Source organism: Macrosteles quadrilineatus, unplaced genomic scaffold (genome assembly GCF_028750875.1).
Source record: "Macrosteles quadrilineatus isolate MER2022 unplaced genomic scaffold, UCM_ALF_1.0 Scaffold_2__2_contigs__length_208266976, whole genome shotgun sequence".
NCBI lineage: Eukaryota > Metazoa > Arthropoda > Insecta > Hemiptera > Cicadellidae > Macrosteles > Macrosteles quadrilineatus.
The window spans coordinates 27,869,561-27,891,842 of record NW_026542595.1 but is presented as its reverse complement, the minus strand read 5'-3'; the positions used below and the strand labels follow the sequence as shown (position 1 = coordinate 27,891,842).

The window sequence follows — 22,282 nt, the reverse complement described above, 5'->3', positions numbered from 1 at the left end:
TCTCTTTCCCACCGTTTTCTATAAAATAGTCAAATTCCATATCCTTGAGTCACTCCCAGGATAGAAGTAAACAATTTTGGCCGTGACCCTCGTGAGCGACCTAGTTGCTGTCTTACACGGTTCCGAGCTTTTGTACAATCAGCGTTGGGAGGAGGGGTAGGTGTCGGCTCGGCAAAGTGAACCTCCTGGTCTGTAGGCCTTTTATGGCACTCACTGATGGAATTCTGGGATAGCAATGGGAGGTTTTGTTCGAGATCCATGCTGGCTATTTTTAACCACCCCCGGAGGATAACAGTGGGTATTGGAAGAGAGTGGATCAAGACCCCAGTCGGCACCAGACCGCCGACCGTACACCACTCTTGTTGACTCGCCAAGCACCTTAACACAATGGTGAGTACTGACAATAGTTAATAGTAGTCATCATCAACCACTGTGTTTGCCTTATCATTTGACTCCTACTTTTTTATTCCACTGAGAAAATATAACTAACTTGTTTGATAAATTTTAAATGTGATGGTAAATGATTCACATGTGAAAAAGTGTTATAAATAGTTAATATAGTATGATAGTACCGCACTAGATTAGCATATCAAACTGCCAGATTCTGAATTACGTAGGTACAGTAACTGTTATTTGGAAAAAGATTTTTATGTTCAAGTGTACCTTTGGTGACCTATAATATTGTTGTTATAGTACCCGCATTATACTTTCCAAAAGGAATTTAAAATCATCGTAAGAATCTGATGATTAACAAATGTAGTAAATAGTTTGTTATATGAGGTGATAATAGTTGGACATGATGGACCTTATCTTGAAAATTGAAACCAGATTTAATGGAAATAGCTTATCTTAACAGTTAAAGGACTAATCAATCATTATTATAAAGTAACAACTAATAGAGGTTTAGGAACAAAAAAATTATAATTTGATTGTGAGCACATTGAGCCAAACATGCTATTACCGTGGTAAGTTAATGCTAATTAGTCTTTAACTTTTGTAGCCTTTCAACTTTTTGTTTTGTAACATAAATTAGGCACACAAACATATTTTTTTTACATTTAAGTATTTTTTTTTATTAAATAATAATTATTTGTAACAGCAAAAGCATTAAGTTAATATTTATTTACCTTTTATTACTGACCCTTTACTACTAACACAAAGTCACAAGTACAGTGTGTCTCATGCGATACAACTGCATAAGAGTTTATTATACTAGTTTTTTTCAACTTTAATTTACTTCGGGAAAACTCAAATAAATGAAAGTACTATAATAAAAGTACACTTTTCAATTGTATTTAAACCCGGACATACAAAGTCTAGGTCTTTGGACTAAATACACAACATAACCAAAGTAAATAGTAAAGTTCTTTTAAAGCACTCCAAACAAAGCATTTGAGATTGAAATCGGTTTTCTATTTACTCAAAACTAAATAGTTGACTAATAAAAGACAATTTTAAGGGGTAAAGAATTTGGTAACGATGACCATAACTAAATTTTGTACATTGGACCTTGTTACAGTTTAATAAAATGAAAATGCAATTCAATTAAAGTAGTAATTTAAAACATTTAAATGTAGCCTACCTATGTAGCTATTGAGATTGAATTAAATAAATAAAATGCAACCTATTATTATGATTTACATACAACCTAATGAAATGAAATAAGCATATAAATTAAAAACTTTCTTAAAGTAGCTTTGTCCAACAAAATTTGTTAAGGATTTTTTTAAGATTATTATTTTTACAAAGCCTTTATATCCAATCATATTGCCCACCTATCTAGTAAATTTAATTTGGTTTGTCTGATAATGTTTTTTTAACTTATTTTTTTATTATGGCTCAATAGATAAATGTTTTAGAACAGAATTCATCCAGAAAATGCTGATGTAAAACTGAAAGCAGAACAAACGTTTTGAAATAGGCCGAAGGTTAAAAATAAGAAAAGGAATGAGCAAGATGCAAGTTTATTTCTGTAAGAGTAGTGTTACATTGGCACTCTGCCGCTGGTGCTATTTGTGGTGGGCTGGCGGCTGGCTTATTCTGGACTCTACTACGCTGCTCTATATCTACCCAATTCAGGGCAAAGAGAAATTCAATGACGACTCGGAAAATATTGAAATACTGTTTTAAGAGGTGGTAATAACAATTCTAATTTATACTATAATACGAGTAACATTTGCGCACAATGATTTCAAAAATGGCTCCTATGATTCCCTCTAAATTGTTTGGAATATCTCAGTTTCAGGCTAAAAACAATATCCATGCTAGCCACTGTTCTGAAAAAATTTGTTTTTCGTTAAAAACTGTAATTGAAATTTTAACAATTTCAACTATTATTCTTATGGAAAGCTAGATAGGTAGACAAGTAATATATAATTGTATTACTTCATTTTGCAGCTTACTAACATTGAATGATTTTACCATAGGTAGTCAAATGAATATGTACAGTACACACCCTTTAGTTGGCTTTATTTAAGTCCAAAAAATTAAAAACTTTATAACTTACATAAGACAAAAAGACACAATACACTTGAAAAATATTGACGAACAATAAGTCAATAAGTCATTTATTTGGCCAGATTTACATTAATGCATTGGGTAAGTTAGAAATACATTAAAAATACAGTCTGTCTTATAAACTAGAAAATAACTTTTAAACTAAACAATATTTACATTTGATTTATCAATAAACAAAGCACACTATATGTTTCCGACCACCCGTCAGCATTAAACTCACGGACACAGTAGTAACATTTAGACACTAGTAATTTTCAAAGTGATTTTTTTTAAACCGCAGGGTTTGACTCAATTTTTGGATTGTTTGGCAAAGCATTGAAAAGCACTCTGTACTGTTACAATAATAAAGATACATTCCCATGAAAGTAAAGTTTTTCAGATTCCTATTTCGACACAATTCTTCCTCTATCAAAATGTTGATACAATCTGTTTTATTGCCACTTGGCATTCATTCATTTTGATTTTCTTAAACATTTCTTTCTGCAAACCAACACTAACTTGAACAGAAACAAAAATGTATTCTCTTACATCTCAATTAACACTCAGGACAAAACACACACCTCCTTAAACTTATGTGACCCTTAAGTAAATACAATTTTGAAACCCTAACACTTTAAAAATATAACATATGTTGGCATGCAGGCTGATAAGGAGAAGAAGAAGAAGAAGAAGAAGGAAGAAGCAGCACCACCACCAGAGCCAGAGCCCGCTCCAGCCCCCGAACCAGAGCCTGCTCCATCCAAGGCCTCCACCAAGGCCAGCTCCCGCGGCTCCAAGAAGTCTGCCAAGCGATCCGGCTCCAATGTCTTCTCTATGTTCTCACAGGGACAGATTGCTGAGTTCAAGGAAGTTAGTATTTCAAATTAGCTTCTGATAAACCTTCTAGTTTATGTGTTGTATTGTCAAGTGATCCTGCTTTATCATCAGGCGACCACTAGTTATCCTAAATTTTTATTATAAAACTACATACTACTATACAACTATTAACTAAAAAAACCAAGTCATTAGGAACAATCCATTTTTGCTTGTGAGGATTAATCACAAACTATTATATGAAAATGGAGTTCAGCTTGATAATGAAAATGTATGTTAAAAACCAGAGCCACCTGTCATTATCTTGAGAACCTTGGAGGTAAGGTATCATAATCGGAGTCAATAATTTTGGAATCAAACCATCACTAAAAAGAAATATGTTGAGAGCTACTCTAGGTGTTATAGTGTCTTAAATTCATTTCCTGTTTTATTTTTGTTAATGAGTCAGTCGATGTGACTTTTAATATGCTATATTTTACAATAAGTGGTCCTGTTAGTATGGCTTGCTAAAAAAGTTTGCGTATTTCATATAAATTAGTATTTATATCAAAACACTCTGTCAATGGCTAAATTCAACTTGGTTCATTTTTATTCTAAGACTGAAAACAACTTTAACAATGCGGAAAATCTAGCTCTAGTTATTATTAAAGATTCATTCATAGGAGTAAACTTAATTACTGATCTGTAGGTCAACAATTAAACTGTAGTGCTTGCCTAACAATCAAAAGGTCGTCGGTTCAATCCTGAGAAAAGTCAGTAGCTTTTTAATGGTTTTAAACTGGACCCGGCTGTCCCTGATCATTGGGCTTTAAATAAATGTTCCTGGCTATTAATTAAAACAGCTTATCCCAGTCAGTAACAAAGCTACAAAGATCATCTCACTCCATTCTACACTCATAATTCACTCATATTTGGGTGGCATATACACACCTAGGTGGCGTCCCCATCTCAATTACTTGATAATTAATAATCAGTGATCTAGAATTCTAGATGACATAATGACAGAAATTATCATCACAATGCTTTTCCAGGGCTTTGCTTTCATGGACGCTGACAAGGACGGCATCATCGGCAAGGCCGACCTGAGGTCCACCTTCAACCAGATCGGCAAGCTGGTGTCTGAGAAGGAGCTGGATGAGATGGTTAGTGAGGCTCCTGGCCCCATCAACTTCACTCAGATGCTGACTCTCTTCGCCAACCGCATGTCAGGACAGGCTGATGAGGATGATGTTGTCATCGCTGCCTTCAGGACCTTCGACAACGATGGTGTAATCGACGGTGAGAAGTAAGTATTGATAAGAGAGGTACCCCCCTGAGAGGTAGAACCCCTGATATCCGGCCACGACGGGACCAAGCCCCTGGCCGGATAACGATTTGGCCAGATAAACCAACCTACTATAAAAATGACCATTCATACCTAATAATAATAATATTTGCAGTCAAAAGTATCATTCAAGTCTGTTCTGGGATTATTTTTAGAAAAATTAACGTGTTTGTAAATTGTAGGTTAAAGTTGCTAAGTAATGAACATACAAATATTATGATTCCAGGTAACAAAAACTATTAAATAGAGGTAAATTACAATAAATTGAACTTGAAGATCATTAGGACAAATGGTACATGCACTTCTACTCAACATTCTTATCCATTTTGTTAAATACAAAAATTAATGTACCGGTACTGTACTAACCCCGCTTTGTAAATAATCAACCAACTGATCAGAGGTTAGGCCCACTAGCTCAACTGAGTATAGAGGCACAGCAAATAAATGCATATACAAATAGATAAATGTTGAGAACAATTAGTTTATGACTTGAGCAGTCACAATGACTGGTGCTTGCATCTTAACGTCTGTAAGCTGGGAGAAAAACATTTTGATATTGGCTTACTGGAAGGGGCCGGATAAACAGAGGACCGGTAAAACCAAGGCCGAATATTAGGGGTTCTACTGTATTTGATGAAGCATCAGTTCTTAATAATTTAGCAACATGAGCTTCCCATACTTATTCAAGTCTATTGTGGATTATGTAGGCCTACAATGTGCATAGAGAACTCTCTGTTAGCAGTGGCGTACCGACGGGGGGCGGCGGGGGCAGTCCGCCCCAGGCCCCACACCAACATAGGCCCCCAAATCAGGGCCATATTCCCCTAACTTCGAACACGGCCATTGCCGAGGGCCTCTTGGCCTAGGAAGGGGCCTTACTTGGGTCTCAAAAATTGGAAAATAGATTTTGCTGTTGAATATAATAATCTGTTCTCGCAATCACTGTGAAGCGTCTGCAAAGATTGCCCGATCGAAAATCACGACTATCAGCGATCGCAGGTGACGATAATAAGGTCTCGCAACCGCAAAAGATGTTCTGTGTTCACGATTTCGCCGCGATTGCGGGGGACGATAATGTTGTCCACGCGTTCGCTGGAGATGTTAACGATTTTGGCATGTAGAATATATCCCTGCATCCGCGAAAGATGTTCACTATTCCACCGTAAACATAGGACATGTTTACGAATGCTCCACGGTCTCAGAGATAACCCGCGCGACCGCGGGAGACGGAGATTACAACCCCACAAACACGGGCGCTCACGATTTCGTCTTCACCGAGGATAATATCGTTCTTTTTTGCCCCGATCACAGAAGTCGGACACAGAATTTTGGACCAATTATATTAAAATATAATGTATAATATAAAGATAGGCTAATATAATTATATAATGTATTTTATACAAAAATAGTAGGTCTATCTCCTAAATAAAAAAAAATTTAAAGATGTGTCAGAAAAAACCTGATTTGTATTACTTCTTGGAGTGCTCATGCTTATTTCGAATCTCCAACTCATAAAAACTTAAAATGTTAAAAACTCAAAGGAAAACTTAATTTAGCATCATTAAATTTTTCTCAAATACAAAAATAGATTACATTTAAAATAGTTGAAGTAAGCTCATTTAATCAGTCGATACAAAATACATTAAAAGCGTATATTTCTTTTTAGTTCTAATCACTGTTTAGGGTTACTTTTTTAATAAACACCATGGTACCCTCTGTTTAAAATAATTTTAAACATAAAATGATTTTAAACAGGGTAGGCCTACTATGGTATTTATTATTTCATTTGTATATATATGTATGTAAAAAAGGCCCTCTCATCTAAGCCGCCCCAGGCCCCCAACTATGACAGTACGCCACTGTCTGTTAGTGATTATTGTGGTTCAAGACAAGGGGCACATGTTGGGGGTTCCGACTATTTGATGGTAGGAAACACTTAAAAGCTCATTTTGTCAAGGTAACAATAGTAATGTTTCTCATCCTGCTTAAACTTGTTTACTGCTTTTTTAAGCCAACAAGTAGTCCTTGATGTTGAAATCAGAAAAAAAGTAAGATAGTGTTATAAACAAACTTTCCTATGAGTAAATAATGAACAAGTATTAATGACTTACATAGTGAGTAGCTAAAGGTATAAACTCAAAAGATAGGTTGCTGAATGATGTCAATCCGATAACTGTTCCGAATTTGATACAACGTGAGAACATGAACCATAACCTGACACCGACCTATCTGAATGTTAATTAAACCACTTAAATGATGATTAAACATTTAAAAACTGTAGCAATAGTATACTTGTACACATTAAGTGATTGTGTTTGTGCAGGCTGAGACACGCCCTGACCACCTGGGGTGAGAAGTTCTCCGCCAAGGAGGTAGACGACGCATTTGAGGCCATGGTGATTGATGAGAAGGGCAACATTGACACTGAGGCTCTCATTGAGCTGCTGGTCGGTGCCTCCAATGAAGAGGAGGAAGAGTAAACACCAACAACAACAACAACAACAACATGAGGCGACCAACTCCAACCAACTACATACTTCGCAACATCTGAATTTCAACTACATTTATTCGGTTTATTTATTTTTAACATAAGTGGTGAGATGTCTTCGTATGTGTACTTATCGGAATTAATATGAGTGAAAATGTCAAGCAAGATTTGAATTTAGCACTAAATGTTCTTATTATAAGCAGTAAAGAAACAATTTCCTAAACTATGAATCGTTTCTTCTTTCCCGAGTTACTCATGTGAATTTAAAGCTAGTCTCTTAGACAAAAATTATATCCTTTGTTTTATAGGAAGTTCATTATTATTTAACAGCCTTAAGGCAGCGGGGTTGCTATTTGAAAAAGTTTAACTTTAAAGTTCCATTCAAAACATTACCATCTAAGATGTGTTGATGAGTAGAATTAAAAGATTTAGGACTTGCAAATGGTACATACCACCGTGATAAATTATATTTGACACAATTCACGTTGATCTCTACCAGCACAGTGTGATATATGTGGTACCATAGTGAACCTCATGTCATGATCATTACATGAATCGGTGTTGGAAACATTAGTTTTCGACTTTCCTTATTGCCTTTTATCATAAATATTGTTACAGAATGAAACAAGTGAAATTTCCATGCGAACATTAGTCCCACAAACTTGGCGTAATGTTTATTGAGAGTGCCAAGTTTGAGAAATACTTTGTTATCAAAAAAGGGGTCAAGAATTTGAAAATCAGTAATGATATAATTTTCTTTATAGATACCCAATTTTCAACACTGTATATACAACATTGAAATATTTTTAACTTGTAGAAAAAATGTGTGAATTTTTAATGATTCTTGGTTATGATGCTGTCTCCAGTCTTGGTGTTTTCAGGGGAAGTTCCCATATAACGTTTTTCTGCTTTATGGATTTCTTCCCCTAAAACCACCCACATTTTTTGACCAGAGTATTATTTTAATGAGTATTATTGTTCAAATTTTTATTTGAACATATCATCAACTGATGGTCCACTCATAAAACGCATAAAACACATAGATGCAGATTTGTTCCAGCTAAACTTGTTTGGCCTCTAGAAATATCAAAATGAAAAAGCATAGCAGTCCCGGGTCTAGGTCTTACAGTGCCACCTACAGTAATAGCCACCGTACCGGGCCCGGGTAGCTATAGGGAAATTTGGTAAAAAACAGCTATATTTGGTTTTAGTGGAATTGCAAATGAAACAGCTAGACTTAAATTAGAAATCCAAACAAACAAATGTAAACAGTGTTTTAGCGAGTTTCCCATGTAGGTTATTATTGAGCAGAGGGAGCAAAGCAAGCGAAGCTCCTATACTAAACTCCTGCTTTTGTTTTACAAATCACTTCTATAATGGGGGGAGTTTCAGGTTAATCCCGTACAGACTGGAGCTGGTATTTCCAGTAGGTAGTGATTGTAACATTAGTGTTATGAACATGAAGTTATTGTCACCATTGCAACCTGTTATGTTTATTATCAACTAGCAGAGCACCCGTCCATCGTACAGGGTTGGCATATATAAGTATAAAATGTGTATTGCAGTTATATTCAAGCTTTGCGTTTGCAATGGGGGAGGACAAAGTTTGATAAAATTTGGTTCTTTAAATTTACAGCATGCTATAGAATAACACACCTACCACAGCCATAATGTTCTACCACTGCACCTAAACAAAAAAATAAATTATCTATCACAAATTATTCATTAAATTAAAAACATAAACATACCCTAACTGTAAACAATCTTACTTTAACAGTTCTCATAATGTATCACAGCTTTCTGTTGCTGCTTAGTTCAAATTATCTTCTACTGTCATAAATGCAACAAAAAATTAATAATAATAGCGCTGCACCATGTTGGTAAACCTTATAATTTTTTTAATACTACTAACGCATATCATAAAACCGACTTGTTTAGTTGAAACAGCTGACTAAATTCTTTAATTCATTTTAAATATAATTACTCATAAGGTTAACATGGGGAACTACAGAGCAACTGGGGCGGAGCTCAAAAGGATTTTTGAGATAAGAATAGGTCTATATGTTAATCGGGAATGTGAGCTATCATCATACCGAACAATCCGTCCAGTAGTTAATGCGTGATTGAACATCATACAAACAAATAAACGAATAAACAAACATAGGTACAAATAAACAAACACACAAACTTTCACATTTATAAGAGTAGTAAGATAAGATAAGATGACATGTGTTTACTTTTTTTGCAAACGCCTGTAAGTCCCAAAGCATGCATAACATTGAATCTAACAAGGACATTGAAACTAAAGGCGGTTTCACACTGGCGAAATTATCGTCCGCGGACGGATGAAATGATTCGGATGGATGCTACGCACCCCCTTCACATTGCGAGCTACGTTTCAAGCGTCCACTCATTCGCGCATGCGCATAGGGAAGTTGGCAATTCCTACTACAATCATAGATTAAACATACTTCCTCTTACAACTCAGTGGAGGTGTGCAAAATGTTTGAGCCTTCTGTCCCATGGTGTCAACCCGGATTTTCTGTTCTGTGGCTTGATTCAAGTAGTGATGATAGTGACGACGAGGTTGTACTTTTGTACTCATTAAGGAGAAAGTGGGTTCATCCGATTAACAGTAAGCGGCAGCGATTTGGTGAATCATTGTAATAATGCAAATAATCATAGTAATACAAATCATTGTAATAATGATTTACTGTACAGTAATTCGTATAAATATACATGGTTATTGGTTAGGATACTTTATTCTCTTTGTAATATCTTTGGAGTGTAGTCGCAATTTCCAACCAAATTTTATCTTTCTCTTGTTGATCTCTATAAATTTCTATAGTTGTATCCCAGATAACTGGGTAGGCACGGACAGCCTCAATTAATTCAGCCATAACAAACAACAAGGGAGGACACAAAACAACAACTAGATGAACACTATGACTGTAAACACAAACTACTAAACACTGTGATGCGAGTGACACATGCCTCGCTGAGAGCTACACGTGGTTTGGTGCTCTGTCTGCGCATGCGCGAGGGCGTGATCGTCCGCGGATGTTTTAGAAAAATTGCTCCCAGAGCGATTCCGCCAAATCGTCCACGGACGAATTTCTGCATCCGCGGATGGACGCTACGTTTCAATGGGCGGTGTGAACGGTCCCATCTGATAACATGGGCAGCGATTTATTTTCGCATCCGTCCGCGGACGACGTCCGCGGATGCCAGTGTGAAACCGCCTTAATGAAGTGGGAATTAGCGGTGAGAGTCAGGACATAAGTATTGAAACTATTGTTGTCAATACTGTATATTCCAAGCATAGTTGGCGTCAGAATATTACCGTAAGTGGGGTTGACATATCTTTTAAGATCGATACTGGCGCCGACGTCAATGTTATTCCTTACAAGCTTTATCAACAATTAGCTCCTGGCGCTAACATGACGACTCCAGGTAGGTAACATCAAAGTTGTAGGTACTTGCCTTCTAAATTGTACACTGGGGGGTTCTAAAACAAACTTTTTAGCAACATTCTACATTATGAATGACGATGCCTCTCCCATATTAGGGCTTAAAACATGCCAAGAACTGATCTCATTTCTAGAGTAAATAGACATAAACATGCTACAGAAAGTGATGCCACACTAAAGCAAGTACGTTTTTACATAGAACATGGGTGGCCTAAACACAAACAAAATTGTGATGACAAAGCTCACCCTTTTTGGGGAAAAAGGTATAAATTACATTTATACGATGATCTGATATATATGGAAGACCGACTTGTTATTCCGAGTGAGCTGCGACAAACAATTTAGTATACTAAGGTGTTTTTGTACAGTTTTCGGCTACGGAGAAAATTCAAAAAAATAAATATTTATAATCCCATGTTATACTTATGGGTAATATTGTAAAATATTGTAGTTTCTTCAAAAATGAAGAAATTAGAAGATAAAATAACAGTAGAAGATTCCCAGCGCCTAATAACTGAGAAAAGGAGACTCCTTTCAAGCCAATTAATACACCAAGACGAGTTTCATATAATAAAAACAAAAAGTCAGCTAGTAATAATAATAAAAATTAAAAAAAAATCATCTGAACTAACATTTGGCAAAGAAATAAACACAATCAATGTTGAAACCTTACTTCAAATCTCCAATACAGTGATCCCCACAAAAACAATCAAAAAAGAAATCGCAAAAGAGTCTGAGCTACATAAATAAATTTGCCAAGTTTGATAAAAATATCCATAAATAAGCAAACTAATACAATACAATACAATACAATATTCTTTATTGTTCATTCGTTAAGAATTACAATAGTGAATTGTATGTGTTAATTTCCATAATTTTCGTAAAATTCTTTTATTGTGTAGAAGGGTCTTGCGATTAGCCACTTCTTCAACTTCTAGTGTAGCTTGTTGCCAGTCAGGTCTCTCAGGTAGTCAGGTAGATGGTTCCTCAGTTTGCAGCCGGTGTAGGAAGGTTTTTTTTCCAAGGAGTTGTTCGGTGAACTGGTAGGGCAAATTTGGAGCCATGACAGGTGTTGTAGTGGTGCAGGCCTTGGTTTCTTGGGGGGTTTATTTCATCCACATACTTTATGGTTTCAAGTATGTAGAGAGACACCACTGTGAGGATTCCTAGGTTTGCGAATGCTAGTCTGCAAGTCTGTGGTGGGACAAGGTTGGCGAGGACTCTTATGGCTTTCTTCTGAAGAACAAGGATTCGATTCATATTTTTTGTTGAAGTTCCTCCCCACACTGTCAAGCCATATCTAATATGCGACTCTACCAGTGCAAAGTAAGCTGTTTTGGCCACAGAGAGTCCGCCTATGTAGTTTATTCTTCTGACAACATATATTCCGGCACTGATTTTTTTGCTTAGGTGGTTGATGTGCTCTTTCCATGTTAGTTTGTTATCAAGGATAACACCGAGACATTTTGTATGGTTTTCTATTGTTACATCCTCTAATTGAGGGACTATATGTCTTTTTTCTTACTGAAATTCAGAGGCCTTCTTTAAATGATTTATTTATATGATAAACCAGAGGAGAGATGAGTTCTTGGGAGCAGTGCTTTATCATCTTAGAGGAAAACTCATCTATTCCACTTGATGTTTTGGATTTCAGGGAGTTTATTATCGTTTCAACTTCTTTATAGGACGTTGAAGTTAAGGTAAGGTGTATTGGACAGACTGGTTCCTCTCCATTCAGCACTGTTTCAGGGTCTATAACGATTGCTCTGTTTTGGTCAAGGGTATTTTCTGCTATATTCGAGAAGAATGTGTTGAAGTGTTCGGCCATTTCTTTTGTGTCGTTTGTGAGTTTGCCATTTATTTCCAATTCTGTAAGGGTTTTCTCTTCACATTTTCCTTTCCTTTCCTTGTTTATAACTTGCCATAGCGCTTTTGGTTTGTTGTCAGCTTGTTCTATGAAGCTAGCTGTTGAGGACATTTTTAGGTTTCTTAGTTTCATGTCGTATATCCTTTTTCTATTAATAATTTCTACTTTGTCATCATTTCTGTTTGTTAACTCAAACTTTTGCATAGCTTTCAAAAAGTTCTCTTTAAGGTATTTTGCTTCGGGATCGTAGTACTTCATATGTTTTTTGTTTGTACAAATTTTAGTTTTCTTTAATGGGCATGTATAATCTAGTGCTGTTTGGAGAATATTATGAAACTTGTTGTAGGAGGTTTCAAGATTGGGTGAAGAGTAAACATGTTCCCAATTTTGTAGATGGAGGTGAGCCTTCAGTTTGTTTAGGTTTGTGTTGTTTAGGCTTCTTTTCATTACAAATCTTTGGGAAGTGTCTTCTTGGCACAGCTGCGTTTCAACAGGCACAGCTGCGCAGTGTGGTCAGATAGACCAGTATGCACAACTTGTCCAGTAATATACGCATATGGTATGTTTGAGCATATACAGTCTATGGAAGTGGCTGTGTCATGGGTTATTCTGGTGGCCTCTAGAGGAAACATTCTTCCCAGATATATCCTTTTTATTTGTTGTCTGTGTTACATCCTAAATGTCTATCTTTACTTATTGATTATTTATTTTATAACTATCACCAGCTGGTTATAATGTTTACTTCTTCACTTTGTTTTTAATTTGTGTTGAATAAAGTTGGTTAAAATTGTACTTTTACAAATACATTTATTATTAGTTCTAATTACATACAGAACAATTTGGCGACGATGGAGGTGAGTACAAGTAATTCAAATACATCTCAAAACATTCAAATGATTAACTCAGCATTGATTGGACCCTTTAATGAAAGATATGAAACATGGGAAATGTATATGGAAAGACTAGAGATATCATTCATTTATAACAACATTTCGGAAGACAAAAAGAAAATTACGTTACTTCACTGTATTGGATCAGACACTTACAGTAAACTTAGGGATATATTGCATCCTGTATCACCTATAACTAAATCCTATGCTGAATTAGTTCAAACTCTTAATTCACATTTTACACCAAAACCAAATGAAGTATCAGAGACATTCAAATTTCATTGTAGACACCAATATGAAGGAGAAAACGTTTCTGAATTTTCATTGGATCTTAGAAAGTTGTCTAGATATTGTAATTTTGGCACATTTCTGTCAAAAGCCCTGAGAAACCAATTCATACTCGGGCTAAGGGATGAAAAAATACAGGCAAGGTTAATTACTCTAAGTGACAGTGATTTGAGTTTTGAAAAAGCTGTAGACATGGCTCAAGTAATTGAAAAGGCTCTAATCAAACCAAATATCTTCCATTGTATATAGTCGATGGTAATAGAGATACGATATTTGGTAGGGAATGGCTGAGATCGATTAAAATAAATTGGTCAGACATAAATAACATTCACGGAGCTGACTTGAATAGAGTTAAACACTCAAATCCCAAAGTACACGATATTTTAATGGAATTTAAATCCATATTTGAACCAAGAGTTGGAAGTTTCAAAGGGGGAGAAGCACTTCTTAACTTAAAGCCTGACACTACACCAGTTTTTAAAAAAGCTAGACCACTACCTTATGCTTTGTTACCAAAAGTTAGTGCAGAAATCGACAGACTAGAAAAAGAAGGTATAATTACAAAGGTGAATCAGAGTTCTTGGGCTACTCCAGTTGTACCGATTATGAAGGCAAATGGGAATATCAGACTGTGTGGAGACTACAAAGTAACCCTCAATCCCCATTTGGTAATACCAGAACACAACATGCCCCGCATTGATGATATTTTGGCCAGAATGGGTAATTCGACTAAATTTATAAAGATTGATATATCCGAAGCTTACCTACACATGCCAGTGAAAGAAGAATACAGAGAATTGCTCACAATCAATACACACAAAGGTCTATATCGAGTAAATCGTCTACCATTCGGAATTGCAAGTGCACCTGCTATTTGGCAATCAGCAATGGAAAATATTCTACAAGGTATTGATGGTGTTGATGTTTTCTTTGACGATGTCAAAATAACAGCCCACAGTGAGGAAGAACATTTGAAAAGACTCCGTGCTGTATTAAATCGGTTCAAAGACAACGATTTACACATTAATGTTTCTAAATCTCAATTCCTTGTACCAGAGATTGACTTTCTTGGTTACCATGTCTCGTCAAAGGGAATAAGTAAAAGTAAACATATTACTGAAGCAATAAGAAACCTGAAGAGGCCAAGTAATGTGAAAGAAGTTAGACAAATCCTTGGGTTGATAAGTTACTATCGAAAGTTTATTCCAAACTTAAGTGAAAAGATGCAAGCTATTATTAATCTCACAAGAGCTAATGTACCTTTTAATTGGACTGAAGAATGTGAACGAGATTTTCAATTGGTGAAGGAGGAAATGATGTCAGAGAATATACTATGCCATTTTGACCCACACTTACCACTCATTCTAGCAACAGATGCTAGTCAATCTGGAATTTCGGCAATTCTTTCTCATGTGTTTCCGGATGGAAACGAAAGACCTGTTGCATTTGCTTCCAAAACACTATCACAAACACAAAAACAGTACAGTGTCATACAAAAAGAAGCCCTGGCAATTTATTTTGGAGTTAAACACTTTTACCAATACCTTTATGGACGTCATTTCACCCTAGTTACAGACCACAAACCCCTGGTATCAATATTTGGACCGAAAAATGGAATACCACTTATGGCCGCAACAAGACTACAACATTATGCTATATTCCTTCAGGCATTTTCATTTGACATAAAGTATAAATCAACCAAAGATAATGTTAATGCTGATGCACTTTCAAGACTACCTAAAAATGTTGAAGAAGCTGCTGTTATTGACTCAGCCGATGTTCATGAAATAGAACAAATCTATACTTTACCTGTCACAGCTGAAGAAATAGCAAAAAATACACAATCTGATCCAGATCTTAGAGATATTTATCAATCACTAATCAGAGGGGAGCCAATCTATCACCCGATGTCTTCTAACGAACAAGAATGGTCAATTCAGCTTGGATGCTTATTAAAAGGGAATCGTGTGGTGATTCCCAAACAACTTCGTCCAAGAATTTTGAAAGAACTTCATGAGGCTCATGTGGGTATAGTTCGCATGAAGGGACTAGCTCGTTCGTATGTTTGGTGGCCTAAAATTGATGCAGACATTGAGAATATGACCTTAAATTGTTTGGGATGTCAACGAGTACAACATGAAGCACCCAAAGCACCAGTTCACCACTGGGAATATCCTTCAAGGCCTATGCAAAGAGTTCATGTTGATTTTGCAGGACCATTTTATGGCCATTATTTTCTCCTAATTGTGGATGCCTACAGTAAATGGCCAGAGATTGTAACACTTACAACTATAAATTCACATAAAACCATTGAGGCTTTGCGGAAATTCTTTTGCTCTTTTGGAATCCCTGACATATTAGTGTCAGACAACGGAAGGCAATTTGTTTCGTTAGAGTTTGAAAAATTTCTTCAATCTAACGGAATTAGACACAAAAGATCAGCACCTTACCATCCTGCAACTAATGGCCAAGTAGAACGCTATGTACAAGACTTGAAAGATACTATCAGAGCCATGCACTTTGAGGAAGGCTCAATTGAGTTGAAATTACAGAGATATTTAATGGCCTATCGAAGAGCTCCACATAGTACTACAGGACAGTCTCCTTCACATCTCTTTATTGGACGTCAAATTCGATCAAGACTTGATTTATTGTATCCTGATTTGTCACAAAAAATGAACCAAAATTTTGACTCAAAATCGTATTCTGATAGGCAAAAATCATTTAAAGCTCAAGAACCTGTTGCTTACCGCCTATATGGGACCTGCAACAAATGGGGCTTTGGAAAGATCAATAGAAAAGAAGGACCAAGAAATTATGAAATATCCACAAGCAGTGGCACAATCAGACGTCATCAAGACCAAATTAGACGTTCAGGGCGAAACTTGTGTGAGTTTTCATTAAGGAATGAGCAAAATCAAGTATTCATACCAACAAATTTTGGAGGAGTCCATTTTGGAGGAGTCAGAGAGGAACCAACCGAAAACCACGCAACAAATGATCACAACATACCAACCGAAAACCACATAACAAATGATCACAACATACCAGATGTTCCAGAGGCCAACGATCACAACATATCAGATGTTCCAGAGGCCAACGATCACAACATATCAGATGTTCCAGTGGCACCAACTCCCACTATTACAGTGAGACGTTCAAAAAGGACACATAAACCCGTGGATAGACTCAATTTATGAAGCTCACTTAAGAAGGGGAAGTGTTACATCCTAAATGTCTATCTTTACTTATTGATTATTTATTTTATAACTATCACCAGCTGGTTATAATGTTTACTTCTTCACTTTGTTTTTAATTTGTGTTGAATAAAGTTGGTTAAAATTGTACTTTTACAAATACATTTATTATTAGTTCTAATTGCATACAGAACAGTCTGCATGCGAATCATTGCTGCTTCGAAAATTAACTCCTGGCATGTGTTTGATATGTCAATAGCTGATACTGTATCAGCAAGGGTTTCCTTGGAATATATTGCTACACCTCCAAGTTTATGTTCTTCTCTACTAAAGTGGGTAATTAAAGAGTAGCCGGTAATTTTGGTAGCTTCTAGTTCTGTTTTTTTCAGTCCGTGTTCAGTCAAGACTAGAATGTTTCGTTTTGTGTCATTGAGAATATGGTGTAGTCTGTCCGTCTTTGTAGCAAGTCCTCTAATATTTTGGTGCATTATTGCTACACAAGAATTATTTGGAGATTTGCTGATTTTTCTTTTGCTTTTTTCAGGCTGTTTGTTTCTAAAAAAGAGGTTATAGTGTGGGGCACTGTAGAGTGATTGAATTGTTGACTTGAGTTGGGTTCTTGCAGCTGTTCGTGTTTCTGTTCTCCTTGGTAAGAGAGGCAGTCCATCTCGGTCATGTTTAGTCGCTTGGTGTGTGACAGAGTATTCTTTTTATATAGGTCTATATTTTTTCCAAAAGAAGTCTTCAATGGTCTCTCTCGACTTAAGAAGCTTGGCGGAGATCGGGGGTTTTCCTGTGTTCTTTGGTTTAGTTGATTTGATTGGGGGAGATATAGTGCCCTTGAAAGTAGAGCAAACTCTTTTTGGGACTTTGGCGGCCTTGGGATGTTCAATGTTTTGATTTTGTGTTTGTTGTGGTTGACTTTGATGTTCTGGTGTTTCTTTCCTCAACTTGCTTTTTGCTATTTGCAAGGAAACACTGAAATGGGTTCTCTTAGTAGTTGCCAATTTGTTTTTATTATATGAAACTCGTCTTGGTGTATTAATTGGCTTGAAAGGAGTCTCCTTTTCTCAGTTATTAGGCGCTGGGAATCTTCTACTGTTATTTTATCTTCTAATTTCTTCATTTTTGAAGAAACTACAATATTTTACAATATTACCCATAAGTATAACATGGGATTATAAATATTTATTTTTTTGAATTTTCTCCGTAGCCAAAAACTGTACAAAAACACCTTAGTATACTAAATTGTTTGTTTTTTGAGCTCTTTAAAATGGTTTAGAGAAAAATTTGGAAATTTTGTGTTTTTAGGGTTAAAAATGAGAAAAACCAAGGTACTTTCCTGTTAAAGGGATCATTCATTATTATTGATTATTTAAGAATAAGAATAAGAATAGGAATATCTTTATTGTCATGAAAGTACATTCTTTAACAACTAGCAAAGCTAGAACAGAATAGATGACATTGTCAATGCAGTAAATTAAGTAGTTACACCTAGCAATAAGTATCTAGAGAACAAAATTAATAAAACCTCACAATAATAATTTTAAGAACATGAATAATCCCTTTACAAGTTGGTTTTCTAAAACTTATCATTTAAAAATGTGTCAACTGAACAATACATTTTTTAAATAAAAAAATCCTTTACTTTTTTCTAAAGCTGTTTTCCTTTATTATTTTCTTCAACTCACTGGGTAGTGTATTGTACAGTTTCCTCCCCATTAATTGTGGTGTATTTTCAAATAGTGTCAGACGGTGTCTTGGATACTGAAAATTTGCTTGAAATCTAGTTTCATGATGGTGCCTATGTTGAGTTTTACTTAAAATTACAAAATTATTTTTAACAAACATCAGACATCTGAAAATATATAGGCAGGGAACAGTTAATACACCAAATTCTTTGAAAAATTGTGTACATGACTTTCTCTTTGAGAAGGTCATGAGGTGGATGTACTTTTTTTTGGATCTTAAAAATATTTTGTGCATGAGATGACATTCCCCAGAACTCAAAAAAGACCATGATATATCATAAGCCTGGTTTTTGAGTCGATAACCTCTCGAAGAACAATCATTTGGAAACAAATAGAGTTTAATCTCTTGCATACTTTATTGACAAAAGTTTTCCAATTAAGATTAGAATCAATCAGTATCCCTAAAAAGTTAACTGAGCTGTGAATCACCATTAAGTTCCCTTGAAATATAAAATTGTCTTCATCTACATTTTTATTTTGTTTAGTTTGAAATTTTACCAAATGTGTTTTAGACTGAAACTAACCATTAGCTGAAAACCAATTTTGAAGTCCTCTAAGTGTATTCTGAATGGTAAAGCGCTTCATAAATTATATTTTATTTATTGGTACAGAACACTGGTTTTAATAGGACTCACAATAAAAACTCTAAACTAATATAAACACAACAAACAATAATAAATAAATATTATATCAGCTGATTTAAGACAGAATAATATGTCACATGTCCTTTTTTTCAAAAACTTCAATCTTTTTTCTTTTACTGTCTCAGTTGGCACCGGTTTCTTCTGAGAACTGCTCCGCTGTTAATTTGTACCAAATAGGAATTCGGGCTTTTGTGTTTCTTGTCAACTTTTCCTTTTACCCATTCTCGAGTTCCCTTTTGAACATAAACTTCTTCACCCTCCTTTAATTCTGGAAGTGGATGAGCCGATCTGTCATAATATGTTTTTTGTTTTTCTTGGGCTTGCTTCAAATTTAGAACTGTTTCATTGGTGGGGAAGAGTGGTCTCATGGAATCTTTAGTAGCAGGAAGAACAGTTTTTAGTAGTCTTCCCATTAGCATTTGAGCAGGTGCTCTGAGATTAGCTTTAGGAGTATTATTGTAATCGATTATGGCTAGGTTTGGATCTGCCTTGGTCTTTAGCGTTTTAGATAGCATTGACTTTAGAGTTTGTATAGCCCTCTCCACCATCCCGTTAGATTTTGGGTAGTACGGAGACAAAGTTATATGCTCAATTTTATACCGTTCTGTGAACGTGGCAAACTTGTGGCTATCGAACGGAGGGCCATTATCAGAGTGTAATTTCTTAGGCAGGCCATGAGATCTAAATATCTGTGTCAATCCTGCAGTTACTGAATCAGCAGTTGTTGTACTCATCTTCTTTACTTCCACAAATTTGGAATGATAGTCAATCACTAGCATGTGATTGGTATTGTTAATTTTGAAGAAATCAACTCCAATTTCTTCCCATGGGATTTCTGGCACTGGATATGGTTTAAGAGGTTCTTTTGGGTTTGATCTTTGGTATTCCTGGCATGTTGTGTATTGGTCTACTGTGTTTTTTATGTCTCTCATCATTCCTGGCCAGTACCAAGCCATCTGTGCTCTGTTTTGGCACGAATTAATTCCTTGGTGTGAAGCGTGTAGTTGCCTCAGCATGTCGGGTCGCAGCTCACTCGGAATAACAAGTCGGTCTTCCATATATATCAGATCATCGTATAAATGTAATTTATACCTTTTTCCCCAAAAAGGGTGAGCTTTGTCATCACAATTTTGTTTGTGTTTAGGCCACCCATGTTCTATGTAAAAACGTACTTGCTTTAGTGTGGCATCACTTTCTGTAGCATGTTTATGTCTATTTACTCTAGAAATGAGATCAGTTCTTGGCATGTTTTAAGCCCTAATATGGGAGAGGCATCGTCATTCATAATGTAGAATGTTGCTAAAAAGTTTGTTTTAGAACCCCCCAGTGTACAATTTAGAAGGCAAGTACCTACAACTTTGATGTTACCTACCTGGAGTCGTCATGTTAGCGCCAGGAGCTAATTGTTGATAAAGCTTGTAAGGAATAACATTGACGTCGGCGCCAGTATCGATCTTAAAAGATATGTCAACCCCACTTACGGTAATATTCTGACGCCAACTATGCTTGGAATATACAGTATTGACAACAATAGTTTCAATACTTATGTCCTGACTCTCACCGCTAATTCCCACTTCATTAAGGCGGTTTCACACTGGCATCCGCGGACGTCGTCCGCGGACGGATGCGAAAATAAATCGCTGCCCATGTTATCAGATGGGACCGTTCACACCGCCCATTGAAACGTAGCGTCCATCCGCGGATGCAGAAATTCGTCCGTGGACGATTTGGCGGAATCGCTCTGGGAGCAATTTTTCTAAAACGTCCGCGGACGATCACGCCCTCGCGCATGCGCAGACAGAGCACCAAACCACGTGTAGCTCTCAGCGAGGCATGTGTCACTCGCATCACAGTGTTTAGTAGTTTGTGTTTACAGTCATAGTGTTCATCTAGTTGTTGTTTTGTGTCCTCCCTTGTTGTTTGTTATGGCTGAATTAATTGAGGCTGTCCGTGCCTACCCAGTTATCTGGGATACAACTATAGAAATTTATAGAGATCAACAAGAGAAAGATAAAATTTGGTTGGAAATTGCGACTACACTCCAAAGATATTACAAAGAGAATAAAGTATCCTAACCAATAACCATGTATATTTATACGAATTACTGTACAGTAAATCATTATTACAATGATTTGTATTACTATGATTATTTGCATTATTACAATGATTCACCAAATCGCTGCCGCTTACTGTTAATCGGATGAACCCACTTTCTCCTTAATGAGTACAAAAGTACAACCTCGTCGTCACTATCATCACTACTTGAATCAAGCCACAGAACAGAAAATCCGGGTTGACACCATGGGACAGAAGGCTCAAACATTTTGCACACCTCCACTGAGTTGTAAGAGGAAGTATGTTTAATCTATGATTGTAGTAGGAATTGCCAACTTCCCTATGCGCATGCGCGAATGAGTGGACGCTTGAAACGTAGCTCGCAATGTGAAGGGGGTGCGTAGCATCCATCCGAATCATTTCATCCGTCCGCGGACGATAATTTCGCCAGTGTGAAACCGCCTTTAGGTTCAATGTCCTTGTTAGATTCAATGTTATGCATGCTTTGGGACTTACAGGCGTTTGCAAAATGATTAAATGTCATGCATTTTACACATTTCTTTCCCCAAGCAGGGCAATTTCTATAATTGTGAGTTTTTAAATATTTAGAACAGACTTTAACTTGTCATTTATTTGTAATGTTACTCGAATTTGGTAAAGTAGTGTTATGAATTTCAGATCCTACATTAGTTGTTTTGTTAGAATCAAGTTTCATTAGTTGCACTTGTATTTTACTCTCCTCCCTAGCCGTGCAGTAGTGAATTGCCTTATCAAGTTTCAAATCACTCGTCAACAACAACCTTTCTTTACACGCTTCATCTTAATTATCAATAGATCTCTTACAAGGCTTTCTTCCTGATCCCCGAACTGACATTTTTTTGCCTGATTTTTTAGACTATTTACAAATGACTGAACTGATTCGTCGGACTTTTGCCTGAGGTTAAAGAAAGTATACCTATTAATAACAGTGTTTACTTT

At 36.2% G+C, this 22,282-nt stretch overlaps 2 protein-coding genes across 2 annotated transcripts; one reads left to right on the top strand and one right to left on the bottom strand.

The window, feature by feature from the left end:
* Nucleotides 1–251: 251 nt before the first annotated feature.
* LOC128985607 (myosin regulatory light chain 2) lies at nt 252–7,368 on the top strand. The gene is made up of 4 exons (XM_054405247.1): nt 252–390; nt 3,160–3,366; nt 4,362–4,615; nt 6,978–7,368. Exons 1-4 carry the CDS (start codon nt 388–390, stop codon nt 7,132–7,134), a joined length of 621 nt encoding a protein of 206 aa, XP_054261222.1. The 5' UTR covers nt 252–387; the 3' UTR covers nt 7,135–7,368.
* An 11,994-nt stretch (nt 7,369–19,362) lies between these two features.
* LOC128984017 (uncharacterized protein K02A2.6-like) lies at nt 19,363–20,307 on the bottom strand. Its single transcript, XM_054403299.1, has one exon. The coding sequence runs from the start codon at nt 20,305–20,307 to the stop codon at nt 19,363–19,365; it is 945 nt and encodes a 314-aa protein (XP_054259274.1).
* Between the last annotated feature and the right edge of the window lie 1,975 nt (nt 20,308–22,282).

Excerpts from the sequence above, each read along its gene's own strand:
- LOC128984017 (XM_054403299.1), bottom strand. The coding sequence starts at position 20,307 with ATGGAAGACCGACTTGTTATTCCGAGTGAGCTGCGACCCGACATGCTG.
- LOC128985607 (XM_054405247.1), top strand. Across the intron at positions 3,367-4,361 it reads AGATTGCTGAGTTCAAGGAA|GGCTTTGCTTTCATGGACGC; the intron begins GTTAGTATTTCA and ends ATGCTTTTCCAG. Across the intron at positions 4,616-6,977 it reads GGTGTAATCGACGGTGAGAA|GCTGAGACACGCCCTGACCA; the intron begins GTAAGTATTGAT and ends GTGTTTGTGCAG.